General features: G+C 43.1%; 1 protein-coding gene across 47 annotated transcripts in view; it reads left to right on the top strand.

The window, feature by feature from the left end:
• Nrxn3 (neurexin 3) overlaps positions 1-26,476 on the top strand; it is a 1,550,418-nt gene that overhangs the window by 91,963 nt on the left and 1,431,979 nt on the right. For all 47 annotated transcript variants that reach the window (XR_012907734.1, XR_012907733.1, XR_012907732.1 and 44 more), the window contains one exon: positions 14,611-14,628. Coding sequence is in view for 39 of the 47 variants with exons in the window: in XM_075948192.1 (XP_075804307.1) it covers positions 14,611-14,628 (18 nt within the window). In the remaining 8 variants the exon portion in view is untranslated. The remainder of the gene's footprint in view (positions 1-14,610; positions 14,629-26,476) is intronic.

Genomic DNA, 26,476 nt, shown 5'->3' with positions numbered 1-26,476 from the left:
TATTTGTATTTATTCCCCCTTTATTCGGAACTTTTATCAGAAAATAAAAACCTGCAGCTAAGCATGACCTCTGAAAGCACATAATTTATTTTTATTCAGCATTTATCAAGATGTTTTGATTGCATAGTTCAATTCTGAGAGTTTTTACCTTTACATCACGATAGTCAGAATTAGACCGAGCCTAGAATACATTTATCAAGGGGCCATTTTTTTTTTCTGAACAACCAAAGTAGGCTTCGTGCAACTTCTAACTCTATTTTTTCCAAGTTTCGATAAACCATTTCTTATTATTCCAGTTCACTTTTATTTTACCGAATTATTTTTTTTAGCAAGGTCAGTTTTGCTTCAACATGTGTTCTATTATAAAGATATGATTCATAGATCAGTTATTTGTGTGTGTGCCTATAGGATTTTAGCTAGATAACTTCCATCATTGGAGTGTTCTTTCACGGCCATTATTTCTACCATATTTCAGTTTTATCAGGTCAGATGTGCAGGTCTATATTTTATCAAGAATGTTTCAGTCTCTACCCCACTCCCAATTTTTAGTAAATAACACATTTCACCATGTGCATTTTTAGCTGCTGACAGTTCTATTTTGTGATTTTCCTTTCTCTTTCCTTGACAGGTGTACGCATACACACACACACACACACACACACACACACACACACACACAAGCAAACAAACCCATTTGTTTTTTTTTTTTTGCTGTTGGAGGAACCACATTCTCTTCTTGTATTATGAAAGCCAGTCTTTCTTCCTGATAGGTTCTTGTCATACTTGAGGGATCAAAATACCCATTATTGTTTATTGAGATAGGCGATTTAGAAGGATTAAGAAACCCACTGAAGGTCATATATGAAGTGAAAGCCATGTGCTTCCAAACTACCTCAGAATGTAGTCCCTCGTGTTTGGAGTAAGAATGTAAAGCCGGGGTAATCTTGGGGGTACACCTTACACTTCCATCTTCTCTTTGAAACTAGCACATAGTTCCTACCAATCTGACCTCCCTCAGAATTAGAATCTAGGGCCATAGTTCCAAGCCCCTTGGCTTCTCTCTACTTCCCAGCTAGGCCTGCCTTAGGCCCTGTGTGCATTGGGGTGACATGATTTACAAACAAACAGGACCAAAAAAGGAAAAATCCTCTGGTGAAAAAAATGAGGTCAGTGGCAGAGATGGGGAGGGGAGGGAGTCCTGGCCTTTCTCTTCCATCCTGTCTGCATCCTGGTCTGCAGCCATCAGGTCAGCAGCCTGTGGTGCTATTGGGAACCAACATCTGTGTGTGTGTGTGTGCGGGGGGATAGGGGGGAGTAGGGCAATGCCAATACACAAAGTGTTCTTATGAGAAGGCCTGTAACATAAGAGCTGGCTGTTTCCCAGTCACCCGGGACTCCCCCTCTCTGAATGTATTTGTCCGGATTACTCTGAGGGGGATAGTACTGTTGTCTAATAGTGGCTTCAGATTTATCAAGGGATTTTTTTGATTAATTCCAAAGCATCGGACAGCAGATAGATTAGAGCTCAGCCTGTGGGGAGGGCCCACATCCTCCCCACTCTTCTAGTACGAGGCAGGCTTTCCTTTCTTCCTGGGTGTCCTAACTGTCGAAGCTCTAGCTTCTAGGAACTCGCCATGGGGCAGTTTAAAACACTGTCCACTGATAAGATGCATGCGTAGGTGTCCACAGATACAGGTAGTTCCCTGGTCTGTCCTGCACTTTCTCTGTTAAAGGTCAGAGATTTGGCGGCTTGCTTTCCTTTCCTGAACGATCCGACCATAGACTTCCCCCAGTGCCTGGGTCAATGCCCTGGAGCCTGGCTGTGGAATGATGGGAAAATCAGTGAGCTGGGAGGCAGATGACCTGAATTCTAGCTCAGATATATAGACATTTAGTCACCCTTTTGGTTTGTGCTCTCTCTTCTTGGCTTCACAGTATTTTCTGCCATGCTATGGCAATAATCATAATTACTGTTCATGACTTGATTATCAGGCTGTTTGGGGTGTTTTATGCAGTTAGACTCTAAGCCTTAAGAGTACAAGTCTTGAATTTATTTACTTTGTTCATCTGCTACCACCCGTGTGCATTGCCCACTGTTACTGGGGCATGGATAACATGCAAGAAACAGGCATCAATGAAGTGAACTTGAAAACAGAAACAGAAAGGATGATCCTGGCATGTGGCCTATAAGCCCAGCATTCAGGAGGTTGAGGCAGGAGAACTGCAGAAAATTTGAGGCTTGGCTGGGCTACAGATTACAACATTGCCTTGGAAACAGAACAAACAAATAAAAACCCAAGAAACAATGGATTTTAAGACATCCCAAGATGCTTCATCTTCAGAAATTCTGTTTTTCTTTTATTAACTCAAAAATAGAGCCAGCTTGGTAGTATTGTTTTACACCACTTTAATTATAGTACCACAGCTGTTACAAGATAAGAAAAAGGGGTTATTAATAATAATGATGATGAGAACTTTCAAAAGCGTGTGATACTCCTTTTAGGAACTTTCCTTCCTCTTACTTGGAAGTAATATGACTGCCTGGCTCTCTGAGCTCTCTTAGGGAGGGCCTATTAGAGCCCCAACTGAACCATATTTTAATGGGATAGGAACTTTGCCCAGGGGTTTCAGACCCTGTCTATCAGGTCCAGAACATCACAACCTTTTGCTTGACAAAGGAGGTGGGGGATGGGCAACTTTGCTCGTACGAAAATGAGAATGAAGCAGTGTGTGGTGAGGTTAATAAAGAAAAACAGAAGGACAAATGCTGGGTCTATGGGGGGTTGCGCTAAGATGGGGACAGACCACTAAAGTCTAATAAATCAGAAGAAATTTTATTTCAGGAAAAATAAAAATTAAAAAAAAAATAAATCTCCATGGGGCACAAAATGCTTATCAACTAGCTGAGACCACAACCAGAGATGGATTTGTCAGGCTGTGGCAAAGGCCGATTTCGGAACTCCTCCTTTTATAGCAAGCATTGGGCAATAACAAAAGAATGTTTACAATCTCAAGATAAAACTCAAGATACAAATTGCCCTTCTTTGCAATTTCCATTCACAGGATTAGTTTTTCAGTTAAACTAGTGTTTGTATTTAGTCCATTGTTTTTCCCTGGCTTTGCCTGATAGTTTTGCCAAGGCTCTGCACCTCCCCTGACACTGCCAGTTTTGCATAGCAGGGAAGGGTAGGGGAGAATATAAAACCAAAAAGTCAAAAGTCATGTATATCCCATCATTTAAAAGTTAGCTCAGTTCACATCAATTGTTGGTCATGAGTGGCCGGAGAGTTATCTAAAAACTGACCCTCAGAGCCACTCTAAGTTTGCAGAGGACCGCTTCAGCCTTGCAAATACAGCTATGGGTTGTACAGTGGAGTAACCCACTGTTAATAGTTAATCCTTAAGCTGCTGAGAAAGCTGCTGACAGTCTGCTCTCATTCTCCTAGGCTTACAACCTTATATATTTTTTTATTTCTACATCCTATTTCTGGTATCCAAATCTCTATGTTCTTATTCTTGGACTCTTCATTAACAGAACAGGGCCTTTGGGGAGGGCTTCTTACTTGCCCTTAGGCTTTTTTGGGTGACTAGAAACTCATTCTCTCACTACCAGGTCTCTGTGGACAGCTTTCATTTGAATGGTAACTCGAGGCAAAATCATTTTTTAAGCCAATGGCAGACACCGCAAGTCAATCCTCATTGTCCTTCTATCCCAAGCCCACGTGTAGTTTCAAACTGTTCCTTAACATACCATCTCAGGGTCTTATGAATCAAATAGAAGAGAATTGATGTCTATTGAGCCAGTCAAGTAGCTAAGCATTTTGTATGTGTAAGCCACTTTGGACATACTGGAAAACTCGGAAATGGATACCGTGATCAGGTCACAGAAGTTAAGTCGCCTCCTGAAGATCATATGCTGATTAGACACATTGACATTTGAGCTCCAACCTTTCTTTACACTCCAGGTCTCCCAGGGAGTCTGATCCTCAGAGGTGTCAGTTGACCAGCAGCCAGTTATGGTAAAATGTTCTTATAAAGGGCTCCTCTCTACTTAATTGTTGCTGTCTTTCCTCCAAGGGAAACTCTGTAGCAGGAGTTTGAAACATGCTCTGTCAACCCTAAATCCCCCATTAGCTTTAAGTACAGTAATAGATGGCCTTGAAGTGCCACCCTATGGGCCACAAGAGCTATCTTGGTTTGTTAGATGCATTGCTAATGGTATGCAGGGTATTCTTTTTGAGTCTCTAGTGCCTAAGTTGGTGTGTGACAAGCAGTAAGTGGCTGGTGAGTGTTAGTTATCTCAAATTGAACCAGATACAAAGTTCACCTTGAGAACAAAGACGGGATGGGGATAAAGGCTGGTGGTGAAGTTTAAGCCTTTCTGCGGTTTAAAAAACCTCGAAGCCAGTCTTTCTTAAATTCCCTCTGTGATAAGTAGGTGTTTTATTCCAGCAAGTGTCTAGTATTCCAAAAATAGACATCACATATGGCCAGTAGGATAGTATCATTTTTGGATGTCACAGTGTAACAAGTGTGTATTCTTACAGGTAGAGTTTTCTGAAGTTTTAGCTACTTGATTACATTTTAAAAATTCAGTGCCTTCTAAATTTATTGGACCACAGACATCATACCCTATTTTTTCTATCCCCAAGAAATCCATATTCACTTTTGGCTTGGTGCTGTATTTTTATAAAATTCATTTTTGGATTTGTTACCCACAGCTTGCCTTCTTTCTCTGAAATATGGATCCCATGATCACACCCTGTGGCAGATATCATGAATATTACAATATATACTATGCTTGGGAATATTTAATGACCATTAGTTATTTTCATCCACTGCTCATGAAAAGTCCATGTTAGTTTTCTGAAATTTGTCTCCTTGAGTTGGGTGGTTAGGCTAGAGTAGGAAAAAATAATTAGGAAGATATGCTGGAGGGAAAGGACTTTCATTTCAGAGAAATTGAGTTTCAATCTAAGGAAGTTACACAGACTTAAGGAAGTGAACTTCCTTGGCATGAAGGAATTGCAAACAATAAGCTATACCAATAAGTGTTAGTGAGGTCATATGAAGTCATACAGTCCTGCCTCAGGTGGTAAGTGTACAATGCAAGAAGCATGTTGGGGAGGTTGCTTCTTCACTTCCCAGCCACCCAGATTCCCGAAAGAATCACACAGCAATATATATTAATTGCAATACAGTTTGGCCAATAGCTTAGGTGTATTTCTAGCTAACTCTTATATCTTAAATTAATCCATTTCTATTAATCTGTGTGTTGCCACATGGCTGTGGCTTACTGGCAAGATTCTGGTGTGTCTGTCTCCTGCAGGTGGCTACATGGCTTCTCATTGACTCCGCCTTCTTTCTCCCAGCATTTAGTTTAGTTTTCCTGCCTAGCTCTATTCTTCTAAGCCACTGGCAGAAAAAGCTTTATTCATTAACCAATAAAAGCAACACATAGACAGAAGAACTTCTCATACCAGAGGCCTTCTGTAGTATAAGGATATATGCAATTACCTTCTGGGGATGTGTATTTTAAACTTTTATTTAATGACCCCCATTGTATTTAGGGAGTTAATGAATCATCTAGCTAGCATAGTGGCAAATAAAGAATTGATACTTGATTTGTATTTTTGGACTGAAAAAATGAATCACACAACACTTTGATGTTTATGAGGTACATCCACATTTATAGTTTCATTAATGTAGGAGGAGGCGGTTAGTTCCTGGCTGCTTAGCCCCAAAACAATCACACAGAAACTGTATTAATTAAATCACTTCTTGGAATATTAGCTCTAGCTTCTTATTGGCTGACTCTTACATACTAATTTAGCCCATTTCTATTAATCTGTGTATTGCCATGAGGCTGTGGCTTACCAGGAAAAGTTCCAGTGCCTATCTCCTGTGGGGCTACATGGCTTCTCTCTCCACTCTGCCCCTCTTTCTCCCAGAATTCAGTTTAGTTTTCCCCACCTATCTCTGCTTTACCCTATCACAGACACAAAGCAGTTATTTATTAATCAATAGTAATCACAGTACACAGAGGGAAATCCCACATCACATTCACACCTCACAGCAATCTGGTCATGTAACAGTGTTCCTAGTTCCTTTAATTATGGGAATGGAAAATGTGGTTTAGTGGGACTGAGTAGCCTAAGGTCACATAGCTGATATGAAGCTGGAGAACCAGGAGTCCAAACCAGGTTTCTACAAGTGAAATGTCATTGCCACACACTATAAGGGAATTATGACATATGCCACAACATGGGTGAACCTTGAGAGCATTGTGTTAACTGAAACAAAACAAACACAGAGGGATGAGTCCTGCAAGGGTCTACTTACATGAGGTCCCTAGTGTGAAGATGGGGAGTTTGGGTTTCATAAAAAGATGCTGGACATGGATAGTGGTGAGATTTATATATCACTATAAATAATGTAATGCATCTAAATTATGTATTTAAAAATAGAGGCTGGAATGTGGCTAGGTAGAGCATCTTACTGATAATGGGTTCAGTTTTCAATACTGCAAAAAAATCAGGCTAAAATGTTGGGTTTTATATATTACAGATTTTACCGCAACATTTGAAAATTAGGGAAACAAAGTACCAGGGGCTTTAACTTCAAGCCCAGAGCCAATGCACCCAGTACCCCCTGAAGTAGAGCACCAGTATATTTTCATTCCACAGTACTTAATCACAAGGTCTGTAGAACGCCCTCTCCTGAAACTTTGGGAATACCACCTGTTTCTTCTAAAACAGTCTTCCAACTGGCATGAATTCCAAGGATTCAGAATCTTTTCAGAGAGCCACGATTCTTAGAAAGAAGGCAGGTCCCTCCCCTACTCACCCCCAAAGAAATCGTTGAGTTGAAGTAATACAGTAATTACGATAACCAGTGTGAATCAGTGCTTTCTGTGTGCAAGAAACCTTGTTCAATGCTTTGAAAACATCAGCTCCTTATGAGCCTTCCACCAGTCCTAGGTAAGGGGACTGTTGCCTACTTGCACATGGGGATGTTAGGATCAGAGAGGTCAGTTAGCATGCTTGAGTGAACATGTGTGGAAGAGTCAGGATTTTCATCCACATCTGCTTGAATCTAGAAGCTGCCATATATGTTCTCTGTGTTGCAAGAGACAGAGGAACTTACGAAGCCTCTGTCTAGTGAGTTTTCCACCAATGATGGAAATGATAAATTTCTTTCCTACGATGCATTTCTCTAGCTCCTACCAGATAATGGACATCTTCTCATTTAGGTCAACACCTTTCTCGATTTTCTGCTATTCCATAAGGTTCCTCTCTCCGGTGGGTCATACTGGAACTGGATGGGGGGGGGGAACCTCTTGTTTATTTCCTCAGGAAATTGTCATGTGAAGCCTGGCCCTTGGAAGTGTCTACTGCCTGTGAGGATTTTCCAAAAGCCCCTGTCCTGTAGGGTGGGAGACTGCTGTATCTGTGCAGCTCCTGGCCTAAGGCGGGGAAGTGTTATTCTGCTAGAGAGGTCTTTTGCCTGAAGGCTCAAACAGGTCAATATAAGCTCCATGTGTCCCTTTCAGTGTACCAGGAATGTGCCAACAAGCCAGCAGAGACATTAGTAAGTCCAATCAGTGTTTCCCGAATGTTTACTATGTGCCTGGCTTTGCACTGAACACTTTATATGGCTCATCTCCCTTCATCCTCCCAACAGTCATATAAATTAGGGACAGTCAGTTCTGGTATAATGCTTGTTTTGAAAATGCAAATTTGTTCCAGTGCAATTGATATATTAGGGAACACTTTGAGCATAGTAATTTTCATCTGATTATACATGATTTTGTTCAGGAGAAGCACTAGGTGCTGTTAGCTGAACTGAGCTCACCAAACAAACTTCAAGTGAACTCCCAAAACATGCTCACCTCAAACCCAAGCCAATAGCTTTATTTCCCATGTGTGATGTGAGTCCCAGCTCATATGTGATGGTACAACTTCTTCCACAGTTGCAAGTGACTCTTTCTACCACTTCTGAGCAACTCACATGGTCCCTACTTTCAAATGTTCCATACTTATTGGGTTCTTACAAATTTCTTCACATGCCTGAAACTGGCTCTTACTTTTTATTATGTATTACTAATAAAGTTTTTGGTTAGCGTACCCTAACTTTAGTTTCTTGTGAGCCTGCGGATTTTCCTATTTGACCGAGGAATGCAAACCCAGCTATGCTATTACTATTTCCTTATAGTAGAAAAAGAATTTGGAACTAATAAATTTGTCAAAATTATTTTCAATGAAGTGGTAAATGCATAACTCAAACAGATTATCTTACATCTATAGTTATACTCAGGATCTCCAAGACATCAACAGGAGGTGGCTGTGCTGGTCCCTGTATATATAACATGTTGAGTGACTTATCTTGTCAGCCAAACTCTCAGTATTCAAGCCAGAGCTCCTACAGGTACATAAAGGCCCCTGAAGGTGTTGGGCACAGCAGTGATCTGGACCATGAAGGTGGCCTTTGGGACCCTTCCTTGTTTTTTTTTTTCCTGCTCCCCACTCTATTGCTGCCTCTCAGGCTGTCTGGCACCCACTCGCCACTACTTGCTGCTTTGTCTTAAGATCTAGAGTTACTATCATCAGTGAACAAAATCATGTAACACCAGAGCTGGGGGCTCAATAATAGATAAATGGGCTCTCATTTCAAGGATGAAATTAACAGTCAGGTCTGCCCTGTGTTTGGGGAGGCGGCATAAAGCTCAGCCTTCAAGAGCTTCCTTGCTGCTGGAAGATCACTTTAGGACTTAGCTAAAAGTCCATGCATGTGTGTTTTGGGAGAAAGAACAGCCTTAAACTTTTTCTTTCTCAAGACTTGGGGATGAGATACGCCAGTGGCAAGGTGCAATCTTTGATTTTCTTCCTGATATGTGATCTGATATAATAATACTCAATAGAAGGCCACCAGATGTCTGCTCTGATGCTTGAGAGCATGAGAAGGAGCATACATGGAAGCCAACAGCTAGCCTCTGTTTTCGTGTGTGTGTGTGTGTGTGTGTGTGTGTGTGTGTGTGTGTGTGTGTGAGAGAGAGAGAGAGAGAGAGAGAGAGAGAGAGAGAGAGAGAGAGAGAGAGAGAGAGGACAAAGGTCAATATTGGGTGTTGTTCCCATGCTAGTCATCTTGTTTTGTGAGACAGGGTCTCCCACTAGGACTTGAAACTCTCCAGTTATTCCAGACTGGTTGATAAGCAAGCTCCAGCAATCTATTTATTCATAAAGTCTGAGCCTTATCTGATGTATTCGGAGGCTGAGAGTTTTTAGTAACAATAATGTATCCCATTTAGGTCTCAGTTTCCTAACCTGTAAAATGGAAGGAGCAGTGCTCCTTCCTGATAGATTCATGGCAAGCATGAAATGAAATGGTTCGTTTAAAGCATGTGGCACGGTGCCCAGCACACTGAAAATGCTGTGTACGCATGAACTCTAGGATGTTTGCTGCTGCTTTGATCTCATTCTCTTCTTATAGATGCCTTATTTTGGAGGTAATGCTGCCATCATGTTAATGACACAAAGAGAGGAATCAATGGCCAGATTGCCACTCTCTAGGAACTGGTTCTGTAGACTGTGTGACTTAGGGCTCATAGCTTAGTCACCTAGACTTTTCTTTCCATCAGTTCCTTAGCTGGGTGGGGTAGCAGCTCCCACTTCTTAATGTAGTTGTTGTCAAGTACCTGGGACATGGAAATACCCAGACAATAAATATTAGCTGGTAATTTAATTTCCTTCCAATAGGAAAAGATAAGCATCTCATATATATTACCAGAAATCCTTTCTGAGGCCACACAGTGAGAAAAACCAGACTGGGGTGTAGCCACAGGTGTATCTAGCTCTTGTCTTGATGTTCCTGTTTCTGAAGCTAGTGTCCCCAGTGTTTCTTCTGCCAGTGCCTTGGAGTCCATATGTGGGAAGCATGGTTACCAGAACCTACTCATTGAAACACATACATAAATAGTGCGTATCATTTTTTCTCTTGTTTTGTATAGGTGTGTATGGTGTGTGTGCCTATATGTCTATATAGCTGAGCATATGTGTAGATGGCAGAGGGCAACTTGAGTGTTGATCTTTGTTTTCTACCCTGTGGGAGGCAGGATTGCCTTATCATTTCCTGCAGCCTATGCCAGCCTAGCCAACCTGCAAGCTTCCAGGGACTCTCCCATCTCTGCCTTCCATCTCATCCTAGGAGCACTGAGATGGCTGAGATGATGTGTTGCTGGTGTCTGGCTTTTTACATGGGTTCTGGGGATTTGAACTCAGGTCCTCACCCTTGTGCTGTGAGTACTTCATCTGCTAAGCAATCTCCTTAGCCTTGTATCAAGTTTTAGGCGAATAAAAAGTGGGGGGCAAATTGTCAAAGCAGGGGCCACTGACAACCAGATGAAACAGTCTGCTCACCAGAGCCTGCACTTTCTCAGCTACCCTCCGCTGTTTTATTTTCTCACACTGCTGGGCCTGTAGTTTTCCAGAGTGCCACTGCATTCAAATCTATATTCTATTTTCTCTCCTAGAAAATAGGTCAGATTCAAGGCAGAGTTCACCAGGTGGTGTCCCCTAAGGTTTGGCTGGGGCTGTCCTTCAGGAGTCTGCCTGTGTATCCGACTCCATGCTTCCCAAACCTCTCCTAGGGGTGTGAGGAGGCATGGGAGAAGAAAGTAGGGGAATTTTGAACTCTCAGCTCTTAGATCTAGTCCAAATGAAGGGTGAGGTGAGAGGGAGCATTCCCAGGGAAGGTCACGTTCTCCAAATGTAGCAGTGTAGATGGAGAGGTCCTTTCTTTTCTGTTTTAGTTAGACGCCCCCCCCCCTTCTCCCAACAAATTGCTTCCTTTGAACTTGTGCCTGATGGCATTGTTGGGCATCCTTTTGGCATCCGTGAGTGCAGGTGGGGATGCCCTGATTTACTCCTCCTCTGCTTGTGAGGTTGTAGAGAGTGGGCGAAGGGTGGTGATGGAGTTCAAATCCTTCTGCTCTTCTTCTGCATCCCCTGGTGGGAGTAGGGAAGTCCTGAGGGAGGTGGCCTCAGACCAGGTCAGGATAGTTTCCATCAGGGTTCCTTCAGCCTTGAGTACCTTTGGAGCATCTGTGACCTTCTTAAGACTGCATGTGAGTTGCAGGCTAGCTGGGAGGAAAGCTGCAGGTGAAGGGAGCTGGTTCTCAGACCCCTTGTCCACTCAGGAGTACTAACCAGCAGAATGAGTCCTGCCTGCAGCCTGTCCAGGTACCATTTTCTTGCCTGGACAGATTGAATCAAGTATATATAAAGCTCATTGTCTTTGGGTATCAGCCCAGATATAATATTATTTCCTCGGAAATGCTTCTTTAACAATCTTTTCTGACATAGGGACGCCTGCTGTCATTTACCCCGTTTCTTCTTTCTTCATGATATTAATCATTATGTCATGGCACATTACACATGTATGTTAGTATTGTTCATGTCTCCCATTTAAAACCCTAGGGTATTTCCTGTTTTATTCATTCACTGCTTGGATGTCCCATGTAGAGAGTATGGTCTGGCCTATAATTGGCACTCCGTTAATATGTATTGAATGTGAATACAGGATTTCCATGGATACAGCTCACTAAGATAGATACTATGAGGATCTCTATTTTTAGGAGAGGCGATTGAGGCTCAGAAATGTGGATGGATGACAGAGTTTGGATTTGATTCTAGGCCAGCTAACCTTCCCCTATCCTGCCCTCTTGTGTTGCCCCCATTGCCAAGTATGGAGGTAGTCTGTCTATTATGACAAAGATGAAAGCTAGTGTTGTTTCCTAATAATTCCAGTGAAATTCCCTCGGAAGACTCTCATTGGTTGGATCTGGGTCACATGTATGTTCTTGAGTGAATTATGGGTCCAGAAGATAGACTGTTCCTACAATCTGGAGCTACAAGGCTTCTATTAGAACAGGGGTAAGAGTAGGGGTCATCTTTATCAATTATATTGATTAAAAGTGGAAAAGGGGGCTCCCTAGGGGGGAGCTGGGGTTGTTATAGTAGAGACAATATAGATGAAGCCAGTTTCTCACTCTCTCCCAGTTGACATTTTCCCAACTCTCCCCTAGCCCCAAGGGACATCTTATTCTCACCCCTGCCTCTGTCACATCTATCTATCTATCTATCTATCTATCTATCTATCTATCTATCTATCTATTATTCATTTACTGGTTAAAGGACTTTTAAGGGTGTCATTGTTGCCCTTCTGTGATGAGAAGAGATATTGTATTTTTATGTATGGGATTGCAGCTATACTGAGTTAAAGTATGAGGGGGTGAAACAGAGGAAGTAATCATGGAATTTCTTTCAACCTCAGCTCCTGATCATCCCAGATTCCAGCCCCTTCTCACCTCACTTGGCACTGATGAATGGGGTGAGGGAAGGGGGGTGAGGTGGGGTTGATAGAAGCATTGAACCTGAGTCACAGGTTTACTTCCTGTGGTCTCCCAGTGTTTCCAGGGAGCCATCTGGTCAATAAATGCTGGCAATTCTGTCTGGTGGTTCCAAACGATAACAATCAGAACCACTACTGTTTATACAGGGCTTTCCTGATGCTAAGTGCTTTGCAAGCTTTTAAAGTCTCCTAACACCCCCATGGGGGAGGTTCTGTTCCCATTTTTATGGCTGAGGAAGATGAATTAGGGAGAAGCTCAGGGATTGGCCTAAGGCTGCCGAGCATGCTGGGATGCGAGCTCACACCTGTCTCTCTCCAAGTTTAGGATTGTAATCACAGTGCTAAAGTGGGTACCCAACTGATATCTAAAGACCATTGAGGTTCCAAGGGAATCCCGTCTCACTGTGTCTTGGAGCCCTCACAGACTGTGTATGAACAACAATGTTGACATTCTCACCGCAGATAGCCTGTTTAATTAAGGGGTATTTCAATGAGACCACTATTCTAGGCAGTCCATCAGTCACCGTTAATGGCATCACTTAGCTATTCATGTAGTAGCCTTCTCCTACCCACCTCTTCTATTTTACCTCTTTTCTTCCCCTCGCTCATCGCTCCACCCCTAAACCTAACTTACCAGAAAAACCTGAAAGGGGGCGTGTCTAAGGAATGATTCAGGGTTCTCAAGATGTGTCTGGGAGTATATATAGCTTCCAGGGATTGCAGGACAAGCGCTGGGTAAATCCTCAGCTGTTGATCTGACTATGGCACAGCCCAAATGCTAGGGCACAGCTGAGTCTGGTGACAGCCTTGGTATTTTTGGGGCAAAGCCATAAGGATGCACTGTACGAATCTGACTGCAGGTATTTCATTATTGGCATGGAGAAGGTTACCTGTCTCGTCCTGGCAGCAGATTAAAGTCACAGAGGATTAATGGTGATCTACTCATGGGGTACCTGGGGGAATCCCTACCTGTCTTTTCAGTGGCTTAAGGATACTTTCTTTAGTCTACAAATTAAACTATATCTTATATGTCTTGAGAGGTCTTGGCTTTAGTTGAATGAATGTTGAACTTAATCGGACTCAGAGATGGAAGATTCTTTTCTGAGTTCTGTCTCTGAACTGGCTGTGCAAACCTGGAATAACCTATCAGTACCGTCCATCCTAACACAACAACAACAACAACAAGCAATAGCAAACTAGACAAGCCTAAGGTCTTCCCAGATCCACTACCTAGTGATTCTAAGCATACCCACCCAGGATTTCCTGATGGTCATGGGTCTCCCAGTCAGCCTCTTGCTGCCTCAGCTCTAGTTAATACTGCTAAACTGTTTTGAACAGTGCCTCTGGCTATTCTCACTTAGCTTTCCCCAGCACAATCCTACTTCACATCTGAGAGTGGGAGGATGAAGGAGACATCCTATCGTTGAGGAAGATGATGGGAGTGAACTGTTCTCTGTGTGTTTTAAAAGTTCATTGGTTTAATTGATGTGCCAATCTTCCCAGGGCTCTGTGTTCAATTGTGGCTGACAAAAGTGATTTGTACCAGGTCATTCTTGTCATTTGTGATGGGGTGAAAAGCAAGGAGAAAGATGACGGGTGCAGGGAAGCAGAGTTTCCGTTTCTATGGCAAATGTTTGGTTCACACAATCTCAAGCACACGTTGCTGTCTGTGATGAAGAATGGTCACTGTGTTTTGCCACCTTCTGTCCTTCTGCCCTCCACGCTAACAAATGCTTCAGCTTGTGCTTTCTTAATGGTGATGTCTCTTTTTCTTCCTCAGGGGAGTGGTTAATTTGTTTTTCTCTCTGCTGTGAAACCTCACTTGACTCTGCGTCCAGTGTTTGGTATCTGGAAAAGAGGAGAATTTGCGTGGGTGTCAGTGTGCAGAAACCAACCAGAATATTTTAACCAATATTCTTATAGCATTCTAGGTTGCTTGGCTCTCTGGAGCCCTATCTGATTCCAGGATGATGTCTTTCCGGACAGATGCGCGGCTTACCTCTTTTGCTACATGCACAGTGAAAAGGGAGCTTGATTCCTTGGCTTGCATGGGTGGATTTTGGGTGAAGGTAGGAATGTGGGGGCTTGCATGGCCTTTGAACTCATGCAAGAACACACGGTGTTGTGTGTGGGTGCACTTCTAACACTCTTCTTCGTTTCTCTCTCCTCTCCTTTTCCCTTGCTTTGAAATTGCTGCCACAGATGTCAGCCAAGGTCCAGGTGAGTCTTTGCTCGCACAGCTGCTGTGGGAATTTGCCTTCTGCTAGACTGTGCATGGTGTGATTCTGACTGACCCCCTTTCCAGGGATTAAAAAACATCTTAGTATGTTGCATTTTCACTGATTTTTGGTTTAGAAGAAGAAATGCCTTGAAGTAAGGTTTTTTTTGCTGGCTTTGAAGAACTATTTTAAAACCAACGGAATGTGTTTCCCTGGCTTAAGTGATTGCTTCCTTATGAATTCTGTGTGAATCAAAGGAGTGGAACATTAACATTTTTGGAAAATATTTTAAAAAGAATCTTAGCTGCGTGTTATCCAATGCAATGAATACTTTTGCCTTGTTTTATAGCTATAATTTCCTGTGGTTAAAAGCTGACAATATTACCTATTCAACCCAGAAACTATATGGGTAAAGGAAGGTTTCTTTCTTCTAAGAAATCCCTATTTCCTACAATGATATTGATAATATTCTATTTATTAACCAGTTATGCAAGTAATACATGTTCACTATAAAAAATCTAAAAGAGGGTTTGATTGGATTTTGTTAATAGAAACATGGAAGACCTATCTTTAATAATAGGTATGCTATTATTAAAAGTGCATGCTCTCCCAGAGTCCTATTTTTAAGCCTTGTATGTGGGCATTTACATATATAAGACCATAATAGAGGACCTAATCCTTCATGGGTAAGAAATGTGAGGTAATTTAGCATGGTTTTACATCTATTCTAAACTAGTTAGGACTCTGAGTTAAGAAGAACAGTTACTTACAGACAGAATGGGAGACCATCTTTGATATCTTCGTGTTTACTTACTTAGTCTTTCTTACAGTTAACCCTTAGAGAGAAAATATAAGATCGGTAATGCTATATACAATTTAAAGTACATGAAATTTAGGGTCTGACAGGTTAAATAGTTTTGCCAAAAATCATAGAACTCATCAATGGTAGCAACTGAACTCTAAAACCAATTCACACTTTAATGGTGCAATCTGGGGTCATAGCTGAAAATTCTCAATGACTGGAGATCTTGTAAGTATTCCCTGAAGGGATGACTGCCCACTTGTTTGTTTGTGTGGAGAGGTAATTTGACTTTTACTGTCATCTCTGTCTCTAGACGAATATATACTTTATTGTTCTTGGATACCTAAGATAATCACACATACTTTGGTAGGGACTTTCTGATCATTGTTATATGTGGGATTCCACAATGTAAGAGTACAATATAGTTATTCTTATCAAACACAGAGGACATTTTTGTACTTTTTCTGCCTATCCTTCATCTTTCTTTGAAACACAGCACAGACAACCCGTCCACAGAAATACCACCAGAGCTGGAGTCATACTTGCTCGGGAAAGCGCTTGCTCTGTAAACATGAGGACCTGAGTTCTAACCCCAGACCCCAGATCTCAACCTCATTTTTGGTGCAGGGATGCACTTTTTGACCTTAGCACTAAAAGGTTAAGGCCATCTGCTCCCTGGGGTTTCCTAGCAGATCAGCCTAGACTTCTTGGTTGGTTCTAGGCCAGAAAAATGCCTTCTAAATAATAAAAATAAAAGGACATCTCCTGAATAATGACACCCAAACTTGTCTTCTGGCTCCCATACATACGCACACATGTAGACATGCACCTGCACATCAATAAACACATACATACATACATACATACCATTAAATTCATTCTTTTTATTTAAAAAGATTTTCGTTCAGTCACTCATTCAACAAATATATCCAGGGACTGTGGATAAAATGATAAACAGGAGACAATCCCTGGTTTCATGTACTTTTATTCTAAATGGGGGCAGACATACAGATGCGTATACATCTGTATAGGTGCTTATATGCACGTATCCACATTACATGTGCATGCTAATGTATATTGTAGCACGTGGTGACAGTTAAGTGGTTGTAAAGGAGAAATCACTAATTTATAGAGCATGGACAGGGAAGCCTCTCTGGTAGCAGAGTATTTAATCATAGGAAGTAAGGGACTAAGATCAAGACCTCAGGTCTTGTTTGCCATCTGACTGATGGCAGAGATGTTTCCAAAGGTGGTACACTGTCCTTCTGCCCAGGAATGAACGAACCCGAAGCTCAGCCTGCATTTCTCTCCCCCAGCCTGTGTTCATGGGGGAACCCTTTTTTCTGATTCTCACAAGGTCACCATATTGGTCCTTGTGTGGAAGGGAATGGTAGAGGGGTGGAGGTCTATGGCTGCCCTTTCTTTAGATAATAGCAACTGTTAATGCCCCTTTCCCTGACACATCTCTATTTAATCGCCATTATCTCTTTTTATTTCCTTAATAACCTTCCGAGGTATGTAGCCCAAGCCCCCATTTTATTGCTGATTAAGTGGGGGTCCAGGGAGGTTAAGGGATGTGCTGTACTCAGTTATGGAATAGCAGGACCAAGAGGGGATTCTAGCCTCAGTCTAAATGTTGTGACCTTCACTTTGCCCTTGAAGTATCTAGGGATGATCGCTAATCTTGTCACTCCTCCAGCTCCTTTATTTTGTTATGGTTTCTAAGCCTGAAGAAAACTCTTGGTTTAGATCCTTCAGTTGTGGCCATGGATATGGAAGGAGCTGGCCTGTGCAGAAGGTTAGTGAGTAGCCTTCCGCCCTCTCTCAGTTCCTGGCCGAGTAATCTGGAGCCAACGATCTTGTGCTCTGACAACCGAAACCTTTAGTGGCTCTCTGATCCCCTGCTCCCTGACCCAGGAGGACGTACTGGGGATTTTATGAGCTAAGGTAACTGTTTTACCCAGAAGCCACTGGAAGACTATAAATGGGATGATTGATTAATTGGTGAATTTTATATGCTGAGCACGTTGGTTGGAAATAATCCTATTGTAAGCTGTAGTTTGAGATAAGACTTGTGGGAAAAGCCTTTCCCAGAGTTCCTGAGATAGGCTGGGGACTCCTGCCATTGAGTCCTGGATACCTGGATCGAAAGAGCAGGCAAGTTCCACCGGACTGCAGCAGGGAGCAAGTTCAAAGCCTCTCACCCTAGGTTACACAAAGGGATTCAGGATAATAAAAGCAAACAGCAAACCTTTCTAGTACCACCTGCGGATCTTGGGAAGATGGCTGAACTTTCTCCTGCATCTTCATGTTAACTCCTCCTGGTGGGCATTACTGTGTGCACTGCAAACGAGAAGCCTTGGGGAGCTCCAGTGACAGGCCAGTGGTCTCCTCTTGACAGTGACTAGACCAGAACCTTAGAATTCAGATGCCACCAGATTCTGTGCTCTTGTTCTTTTAAAGCGCCCACATTTCCATAGTGGTCCTGTGGGCCAGCATCATGTCTTACTTGTGTCTGTACTACTGTATCTGTGCAGAGTACAAAGCACATAGAGCCTAGTAAGTGTTTATTAGACAGGACTGATCATAAGCATATGGGGAAAACTGGCTGTATAGGGTCCTGAGACACAGTAGAGCTTAAGGGGTGTATTGCTCAAGGAGCACAGACATTGCAGTTAAGGAAAGCGAAACTTCCATAAGAGAAGGGCCCTCTCCAAAGATATACAACCCATTTATTTTCCGGAAGGTACCTTATTAGGTCTTTTCATCTACTTTGTTCACTGGGATTAATCACTGGTCTCCCTGGATAGCTTGTGAGTAGGCAGTGCCATCCCTTTTCTGCACTCAACCTTCTACTCATTTCTGAATGTTCCAGAACTCTCTAGTAGGAGAGGGAGTAAGCACTTGGGATGTGAAGAGAGGAGATAGTAGTGGAAAGAACCCTTCTTTCTACATCCCTCTCTTGGCACCCCTCACTCCTGCCTAAGGGTTGTTTGTGATGCTCTCTGTCAGCCTCTCCCCTCAGAATGGATAATTTCTCAGGCTCTGCCTGCTGATTAGAGCTGGAATTTAAATGAATAACTGTGACCTTGTGGATGTGCCCTAGTTATTCACAGGCCCAGTGAGGAAATAGGCTTCTTGCTCTGTCCGTCAGGGCTTAGGCAAGCACAGGAGGAGGGGCTGCTGTCTGCAGGGGCCCCTTAGCCTGATCTCCTGCTTCCAAAGGAACTAACCATGTTGATTGTCGCTTCCATTGTCTGCTGATTCTTGACCTCATTGCCTCTTCACTCCAGTGTAAGTCAGCCCCGGGACCTAGTTATCTGTCTGCGCATTGCCTTGTCTCCAGCTGAGGGATGCTGATGTGAACCTGCGTTTAGGAGATGGCATACAAACTGTGTGACTCAAGCTTGTGGACACAAAGGGGAAGCTGTGGAAGCCCCCTGTGTGGCAACAGGACCAGCATTACTGGCGTTTCTAAGAATCCAGTATAGAAGCAGATGTTCAGAGCCCACCTAGAGATACGGAGGCAGAATCATCATTTTATCAAAGGCCCAAAGCTCCAAGAAATTAACCTGTGACAAACACTGGCATTGGACTTGATCTCTCTTCCCTTTCAGACATCTGGGTTGTCCGTACTGAGGAAGCTGTGGTTCACCTTGCTGAAACCCCAGTCCTCACCTCTTAGGATGCACGCTGCATGGGCCACTTGCTTGGTCTGGTTCATAGGAGGAGCAGGATAGTGGAGATTAGGGATGGAAAATAGTGAGCACCCATCCACCTCTGAGTGGTCTCTGTTGACCACTTTTCTGTACAGCAGCTTAGGTACTGCAGGGGAGACAGTGTGGGCTGGAGTGGGTTTTGCAAACATCAAGGAGAAGCTTGGCATTTTGCAGTGGTTAAGAACAATCAAAAGTATAATTATCAACAGAAAAAAACAGATAAAGTTTTTATCTGAGCAGAGCTTTACTCAGTCCCCTCATACGATCTGGGCTGCTTGTGAGCTACAAAGCCTGAACTGAGTAAACCTAAAATAGCATCTGTCCCTTTAAGGAAAGGCTCGGACTCCAGGGGTTACATGAAGCCCAGACTCTTAGCCAGATGCTGGGACTGACCTCTTGACTCTCCTAAAGCACTCTGCCCTGTTCACATTACTTTCCCTTTGTGGGATCCACTTTCTGGTCTGTAAAATGGGGATAATGAGGATGCTTAACTCATGCTTAGCTTTACAAACAGAGTTCCACATGTAGTCTTAGAACACAGTTACACAGTAAGCAATGTGCATCCACTGCTACACTAAGTCTCATTTGATCTCTGCAATAAGAGTTTCTGTTTCATAGATGAAGATTTACAAAGGCTAAAAATCCTGAACTCAATTAAACAACATCTTCTTTGCCTTTATCGTGCTCTCTTGAATGTCCAGAGGTATGCCCCTGTGTCTGATGTAGATCCTCTTCACACATACCAGCTACCCCACCCCCTGCTACACGCCTCTCTTTTGGGTCTTGATGTTCATGCTTCTAGTCTAGAGGTGTCTTTAGATTCTGTGTATAGCCATAAAACATAATAGGATCACAGTAAAAGGGGACAGGGGACTCATGTGTCAGGTCCCTACCACGTTACAGATGAAGAACCCTGGGCTCCAAGATACTAGGTCCTTTGCTCCAGGTCAGAAAGAGATATAGTAGATGCCAGGATTCAATTCACATCTAAGGTTTCCTCTGCACAGTTGCTGCTTTATCCAAGAGTTGTGTACGCGTGGCTAAGAATGTAGCCTTCCAGGGTAACAGGTCTCTTCCCTTGAATGGGAAGGATTTGAGACAGGCGCTCTCAGGCTCTGTCCATTGCGAGTGCTTATGACCAGATCATTTGGTTGAGACACTGGAAAACTTAAAGAATGTCTTCCTATCACCAAGACTAACAGTCCATGTTTTCAGTACAACCAGAACCATGTTTTGTCTTTTCTTTCCCATTCTTTTGAATAATAATCCCACTTGATTTTTCTCTTATTACCTCCCTACAAAAACCGCTTGACATTTATTCATCTTGTATTTTGAGCCAAGCACTGAAATGCTAAGTTTTGCATGCATTATTTAATTCTTTAGACATCCCCAGAAGGTAGATTCTTTTACTAGGTGTATATTATCCCATGAACAAACTGACTCAAGTTTTGTTAAGCAACCACCAATAGCGCATTAAAAGTTGGCAGAACATATTATAAGGTCTTGTCTCTATGGTCATGGAGACATCTTGAAGGGAATGCCACCAAAGCATACACACCACAAAGTTGACTCCTGCTTATTACCGTGTGCTCTTAGCTTAGAAGGGTGCCAGCACATGGCAGACACACCACAAATCCTTCCTGAGGGAATGAATAGTATGCTGGACTCGGTCCTTAGTTTTTCCCCATGATTTTATGGAGGTCAGCTTTTCAGGAGTCACCATAAGACAAAAATAATTTTTATGCAATGGTCTTCTTAGGCCGAGCTTGGTGGGAGTCCAGGTCAGAGAAATACACCTCTGTGATGTGTTATTAGATTGGAAGGAACCCTTGGCTGGGCCTATTTGCTTCACAGTCAGCTGCCCAGTACAGGCCCAGGAAGACCCTCTTGGCTCCCATAGCTCTATGTGATGAGTATATACAGGTAAGGTGCTATTTCCAAGACTGTCTTTCTCTTTGGCTATCTTAAAATTATAGTCTTGAGGCTTCATCTCTAAAGACTTAAAATCTTCTTCTTTACTGCCTTAGAAAGGCGGACCCATGCCAGTGGTTGTGGAACATGCCTGTAATCCTACCCCTAAGGAGGTTGAGGCAGGAGGATCATGAGATCAAGGCAAGCCTGGCCTACATAAGGAGTCTGATGTCAGACTATACTGTATATCAAGACTCTGTCAAAGGGGAGGAAAGGAAAGAGGAAGGTGGGAGGAAAAGGAAGTGAAAGAGGAGGAAAGGAAGGGCGATTAAAAAGGCAACCACACGACTGTATGATGAATTTAGTCAGATTTCAGTTATTTCTGGAGGGCAAGATGGGAGTTAGAGAAATGTCCTAGAGCCTCCCATGGTCTGAGCTCATCGGATACGTGTGGGGGTGCTTCTTTGTTACTTCAATGATGAGAGGCAGCAGAAGCGTTTAGTAGTAAAGGGCAGTGAGTTCCAAGCGTCCTGTGGTATATGGGAAAACACATGCAGAGACCTGTGCTACTCAGGACACCATTGATGAGAACAGCACAGCACAGCTATTCTCGGGAGGAATGAGGCTAGAGAACCTCCACCTCAGCTAGCTAAGTCACACAGCCTGTTCACAGAGACCCCATCAGGCCTTAGACCAGCCATGGAGGTCTGGTAAGGACATAGGGTAGGATGGCCAGTTGGCTGGCCAGGCCTCAAGAGGGGTGGGAGATGGAATGTGGCCCAGAGTCCAGGACAGTGAGTGCCTGTGTTGGAGCAGCTTTGCTGACTGTGCACATAAATGAAAGCATCTGAGGATGCAGTGGGCAGGGGTCCCCTAGTGCTGCCAGCTGAGTAGACAAATGATGTTGGGCCTGGCTGGCTGGCGAGCGCATATAATTCAAGGCGCTCGGGAGGCTGCCGCAGGAACACTGCCAGTTCAAGACCAGTCTGAGCTACATAGTAAGACTCGTCTCAAATCCATCAGTCCAATCAAAATGCTGGGGGGATGTGGGAGGGGTCAGAGAGGTTCCCTGAATAGATCAGTCTTCTAAACTGACAGGTGCTACATGGGTTTGAGCCCTTACCTCGAACTTTGAACTGGGCCATGCGCTTTCTTTGCACTGTTGCCTGCGATCACCACAGCGTTCCCGGGGTGGGGGAGGCATGTTTCCTAGGTGAGAGGTAGAGAACTTAGAGGCACAGAAACGTTAGCTTACCCCATACCTCACAATTTGAGGTAGAGCTGGTCTTTCAATTACACTTTCGATTGCACAGAGCAGAGGTTTGCCAAGCACCAAAATGGCCTGGAGAGTTAATAAAGGAGGGCAGTCTCACTGCAGAAAGGGTTCTTCCAGGTGAGGCTGAGAAGGCTGAAGTTAGAGAACCATTACTTGGAAGAAAGTCATCTGAACGGTGGCAGCTATGGAGCTTCACTCTTAAGCTTTAATCTCTGCTCATGGATGTGAGAGGAAGGCGTAAGGAAGAAAGAGAACAGGAAGAAGGCCCCCTTTGTACTCCAATAACATTTAGGACACCAGGCGGTATAGGTACCATCCTCACAATTAGCCAGCATCCCCCTTCCCCCTGTGCCTCAACGGGCTCCCATAGTACAGGGAATGTTTCATTTTTTTGAGGGTAGAGACTTCTCTGTGCTGTATGCCCACTGCCTGCCACACAAATCCTGTTAGAATCAGTTTGTTTTGGGTGGAAGAGGCCCAATGGGTCATCAAGACTCTGTAGCAAAGTTTTGAATCCTTTGTGTAAAATTTTATTCAGGCATACTTTGAACCCCTTTGGCAATGAGCAGCTCATTGATCCCTTGGTCTTTTCATTCTGTTCCAGCAGGGCAGAATATTTGAGAGCTCTTTCTTATCCTTCGTTGCTACAGCTTTCCGCACCTGTGCGACTTCCAGCCCTTGGAGATCCATGGAACAGATCTAATTACACTCCAAGTGTTTGAAGTCAAGGCTTTTTGTCTTTGAGGAGTTTCTTTTCTAAGTACTAAAACATCTCCAGTTTCTTTGGCCATTTTCATGTAAAGACTTTTATTCTTTCATCTATATTATTGTTCCTTGAAAAATGACATTTTTTGCCTATATCTATTCTGAAGAAGGATGCTCACGTAGCATACAGTACTATGGGTATGATTGGGATCAATTCATGATAGACTGCTCTGTTGCCCTTGTTCTAGATTCTGCACCCATTCAGGGCAGTAGCAAACCCTTTAACCTTCCCTTTTGATAACTTTAGTGTTAAATGGAACTCAAGTCAGTGAAAACCTTTACTATTTTTGTGTGCACTGCTAAGTCATTTCTCCCCACTTCCTGGACTTGCACAGTTGGTATTTCTCTTAGCAAGGGGCCACCCTTTGATTCTGCTAAATCTGGCACACCATGGTCTGTTTGGATGCAGTTCTTTCATTGGGAGCATCAACAGATCTTTCTGGTCTTGTGTTATTCATGAATGAGAAGCCACTTCAGAGAAGTTCGTGACAGGGAGATCAAGGACTTTGTTGTGGGATGAGTCTTTTCTAAAAGTCATTCTTGTTGATCCTTTAACCCTTAGCAAGAAAAGCATGACTACTTTTGTCTCTTTGCTATATCTGGCATTCATTCATGAGAAAATCTTGCTACTTCTGGCCTCTAACAGAAAGAACAGATCAGGAGAAAGCTGTAAAGGTCTTTGACCCTGTGATTATGCCGTATTGATGCTGTCAGTGACTCATAGTGATGATCGGAAGCAACACTTTCTGTTCCATCCAGCCACCATGCTATCAGAACAAAGATGGTCAAGAGGCAAACAATGATTATCTGATTCATCTATTACCCTACAAAAGGCTAGATGATGAGGATTAAACACAGTGGCATCATAAAAAGACAAAACTCAGAGGCAAGAGTCTAGCTGGCCCCTGCTTAAAGAGCCAGTATCAGGATCCCTTCTTTACCACCATCACCACCACCACCATCACCACCACCACCATCACCACCACCACCATCACCACCACCATCACCACCACCACCATCACCACCACCACCATCACCACCACCACCATCACCACTACCATGATCACCACCACCATCATCACCACTACCACCATCACCACTACCACCATCACCACCACCACCATCACCACTACCATGATCACCACCACCATCATCACCACTACCACCATCACCACTACCACCATCACCACCACCACCATCACCACCACCATCACCACCACCACCATCACCACTACCACCATCACCACCACCACCATCACCACCACCATCACCACCACCACCATCACCACTACCACCATCACCACCACCACCATCACCACCATTACCACTACCACCACTACACTGCGTGTTCAACTGATCCGTAGCACTTTGTCACCCTTAAGGAAAAGATAAGCGTTCTTAAGTGTTATCATAGGATCGCTCTTAAATAATCATCTGGAAGCTTATATAGCTCAGCTGGAGTGGTAGTAGACTCTCCTTGACAACTACCATTGTGGTCGTGGGTACTGTTCTTAGAATAGTAGTTTGAACCAATTAAATTATTATTTTATAATAGGTCAGAATGAGCCAAATATCAATGTTGTCATCTGATTCCATGCACTATGTTGCTTGATCTCTTTGTGTTTGCATATCTTTGTGTTATAGGGGTTTTGGGTAGCTAGCTCTTACAGCCTCCCATGGATTTTCTTCTATTGCATGTCTTTCACATGGAGCTGCCTCCTTATTCTACTCTCTTTTCATGTTGGATGCCTCTTCATATTGCATGTGCAACTTTTAGTATGATTGACAGTAGCATATTATAATGATATTAACATATCTTCACCCAGCTTTTTAATATCTGAGTGAACATGCAAGTACCATTCTATGTTTACCATGACTTTGGGCTCCTCATAATTCTGGTTATCCTCTATTCACCTGGCTCATTCCCTTCCTAACATACGACCCCATCCTTTGACCCTAAACCCTGTTAACAGTCAGTGCTGAGGAGAGGGAAGACTTAAAATTTTTAGTTTCTGGAGTGTTGGGGATATGGGTTTATGCTTAAATGCCAGAATTTATATTTTTCCTTAATATTTTTGAGACTCTATGTAGCCTAAGCTAGCCTCAAATTTATGATCCTTCTTCCTCAGCTCCCTGAGTTCTATGACTGTGAGCACCCACCATCAAGCCTAGCCCTTAAAATTAAATTTATGATCCTTTTTCTTCAGCTCTCTGAGTTCTGTGTGCTCTCTCTGAGCATACACCACTAAGCCTAGTCCTTAAAATTAAATTTCTTGCTTGTCTTTTCCTATACTTTTAGATCCCCCTTCTAGTAGCCAGTAAATTAGCTATTCATCTGAGCTGTAGGTCATCCAGATGGTAAGTTATGAGTTCTCATTTAAGCCACTGAGCATAACATGGGTCAGCCCTGGGCTGGGGCTGAATTACTCTTATTACTTACACTTTCTCTTCAGGCCTGAGGATCAGAGTTGAGATCTCCAGAATCCACATATATGTTGGCGGATGTTGTGGCCCAACTGTAATTCCATTCTCTGAAAGTGCAAACAGGGCATCCCCAGAACAGCTGGTTGGTGAGACTAGCCATATTGGTGAGCTCTGGCTTTGCCTGAGAGACACTGCTTCATTCTGCTTCATTGCTTAAGGTAGAACTGTGGCTGAAGATGCTTCCTGACTTCAGCCTCAGACCCCACATGCGGATGTGCACACATCCATACCTATGACAAACACACAAAAGGGAAAGAATGAAATACACACACACACACACACACACACACACACACACACACACACACACACTTCCCTCTTTAAAATGCAAATCTCAGCATGAGACTTTTTTTCTTCCATTCTTGCAAATTCCCAGCATCTCACTTTAGAGACTAGATCATTGCAGTCTTACGATTTGTCAACCTTTCCATCTTCACTGTCTCTTTAGTTCTGGAAAAAAACAGGTGAATGTTTTCATTACTTTCTGATTTTAGGTAATTACAAAAATGTAATGTTGATGCTTGCAGCAATTAGTGACGTTCAATCTTGCTTATTTGGTATAGAAAGAAAGAGATGATAAATGGGAATTTTTCACTTGGATAAAAGTTATCCTGAAAGTGAATGAATTTCAAGGCTTGGAAGAGATATTGGATTTTCCCTCCTGAATTTTTTCTCTTCCTCTAGTCTTTTTTGAAATACTTTCCCAACTACCCGTCAGGGTAATGGAAGGAAGAAAGGATGGATGGAAAATCATCTCATGTGGATGGGTTGATCCTGGTTTGAGATAACATTAACTTAAATAATGGAGATTTTCAGCTTCTGGCCTGGTTTCTGAACTCTTGCCTGTTTCAATAAATGGTTTCTATTCTCTGTGTTAGTCATTCCCATGACA

This window comes from Microtus pennsylvanicus, chromosome 14, assembly GCF_037038515.1.
Source record: "Microtus pennsylvanicus isolate mMicPen1 chromosome 14, mMicPen1.hap1, whole genome shotgun sequence".
NCBI classification, from domain to species: domain Eukaryota; kingdom Metazoa; phylum Chordata; class Mammalia; order Rodentia; family Cricetidae; genus Microtus; species Microtus pennsylvanicus.
This window is presented reverse-complemented; position numbering and strand designations above follow the sequence as displayed.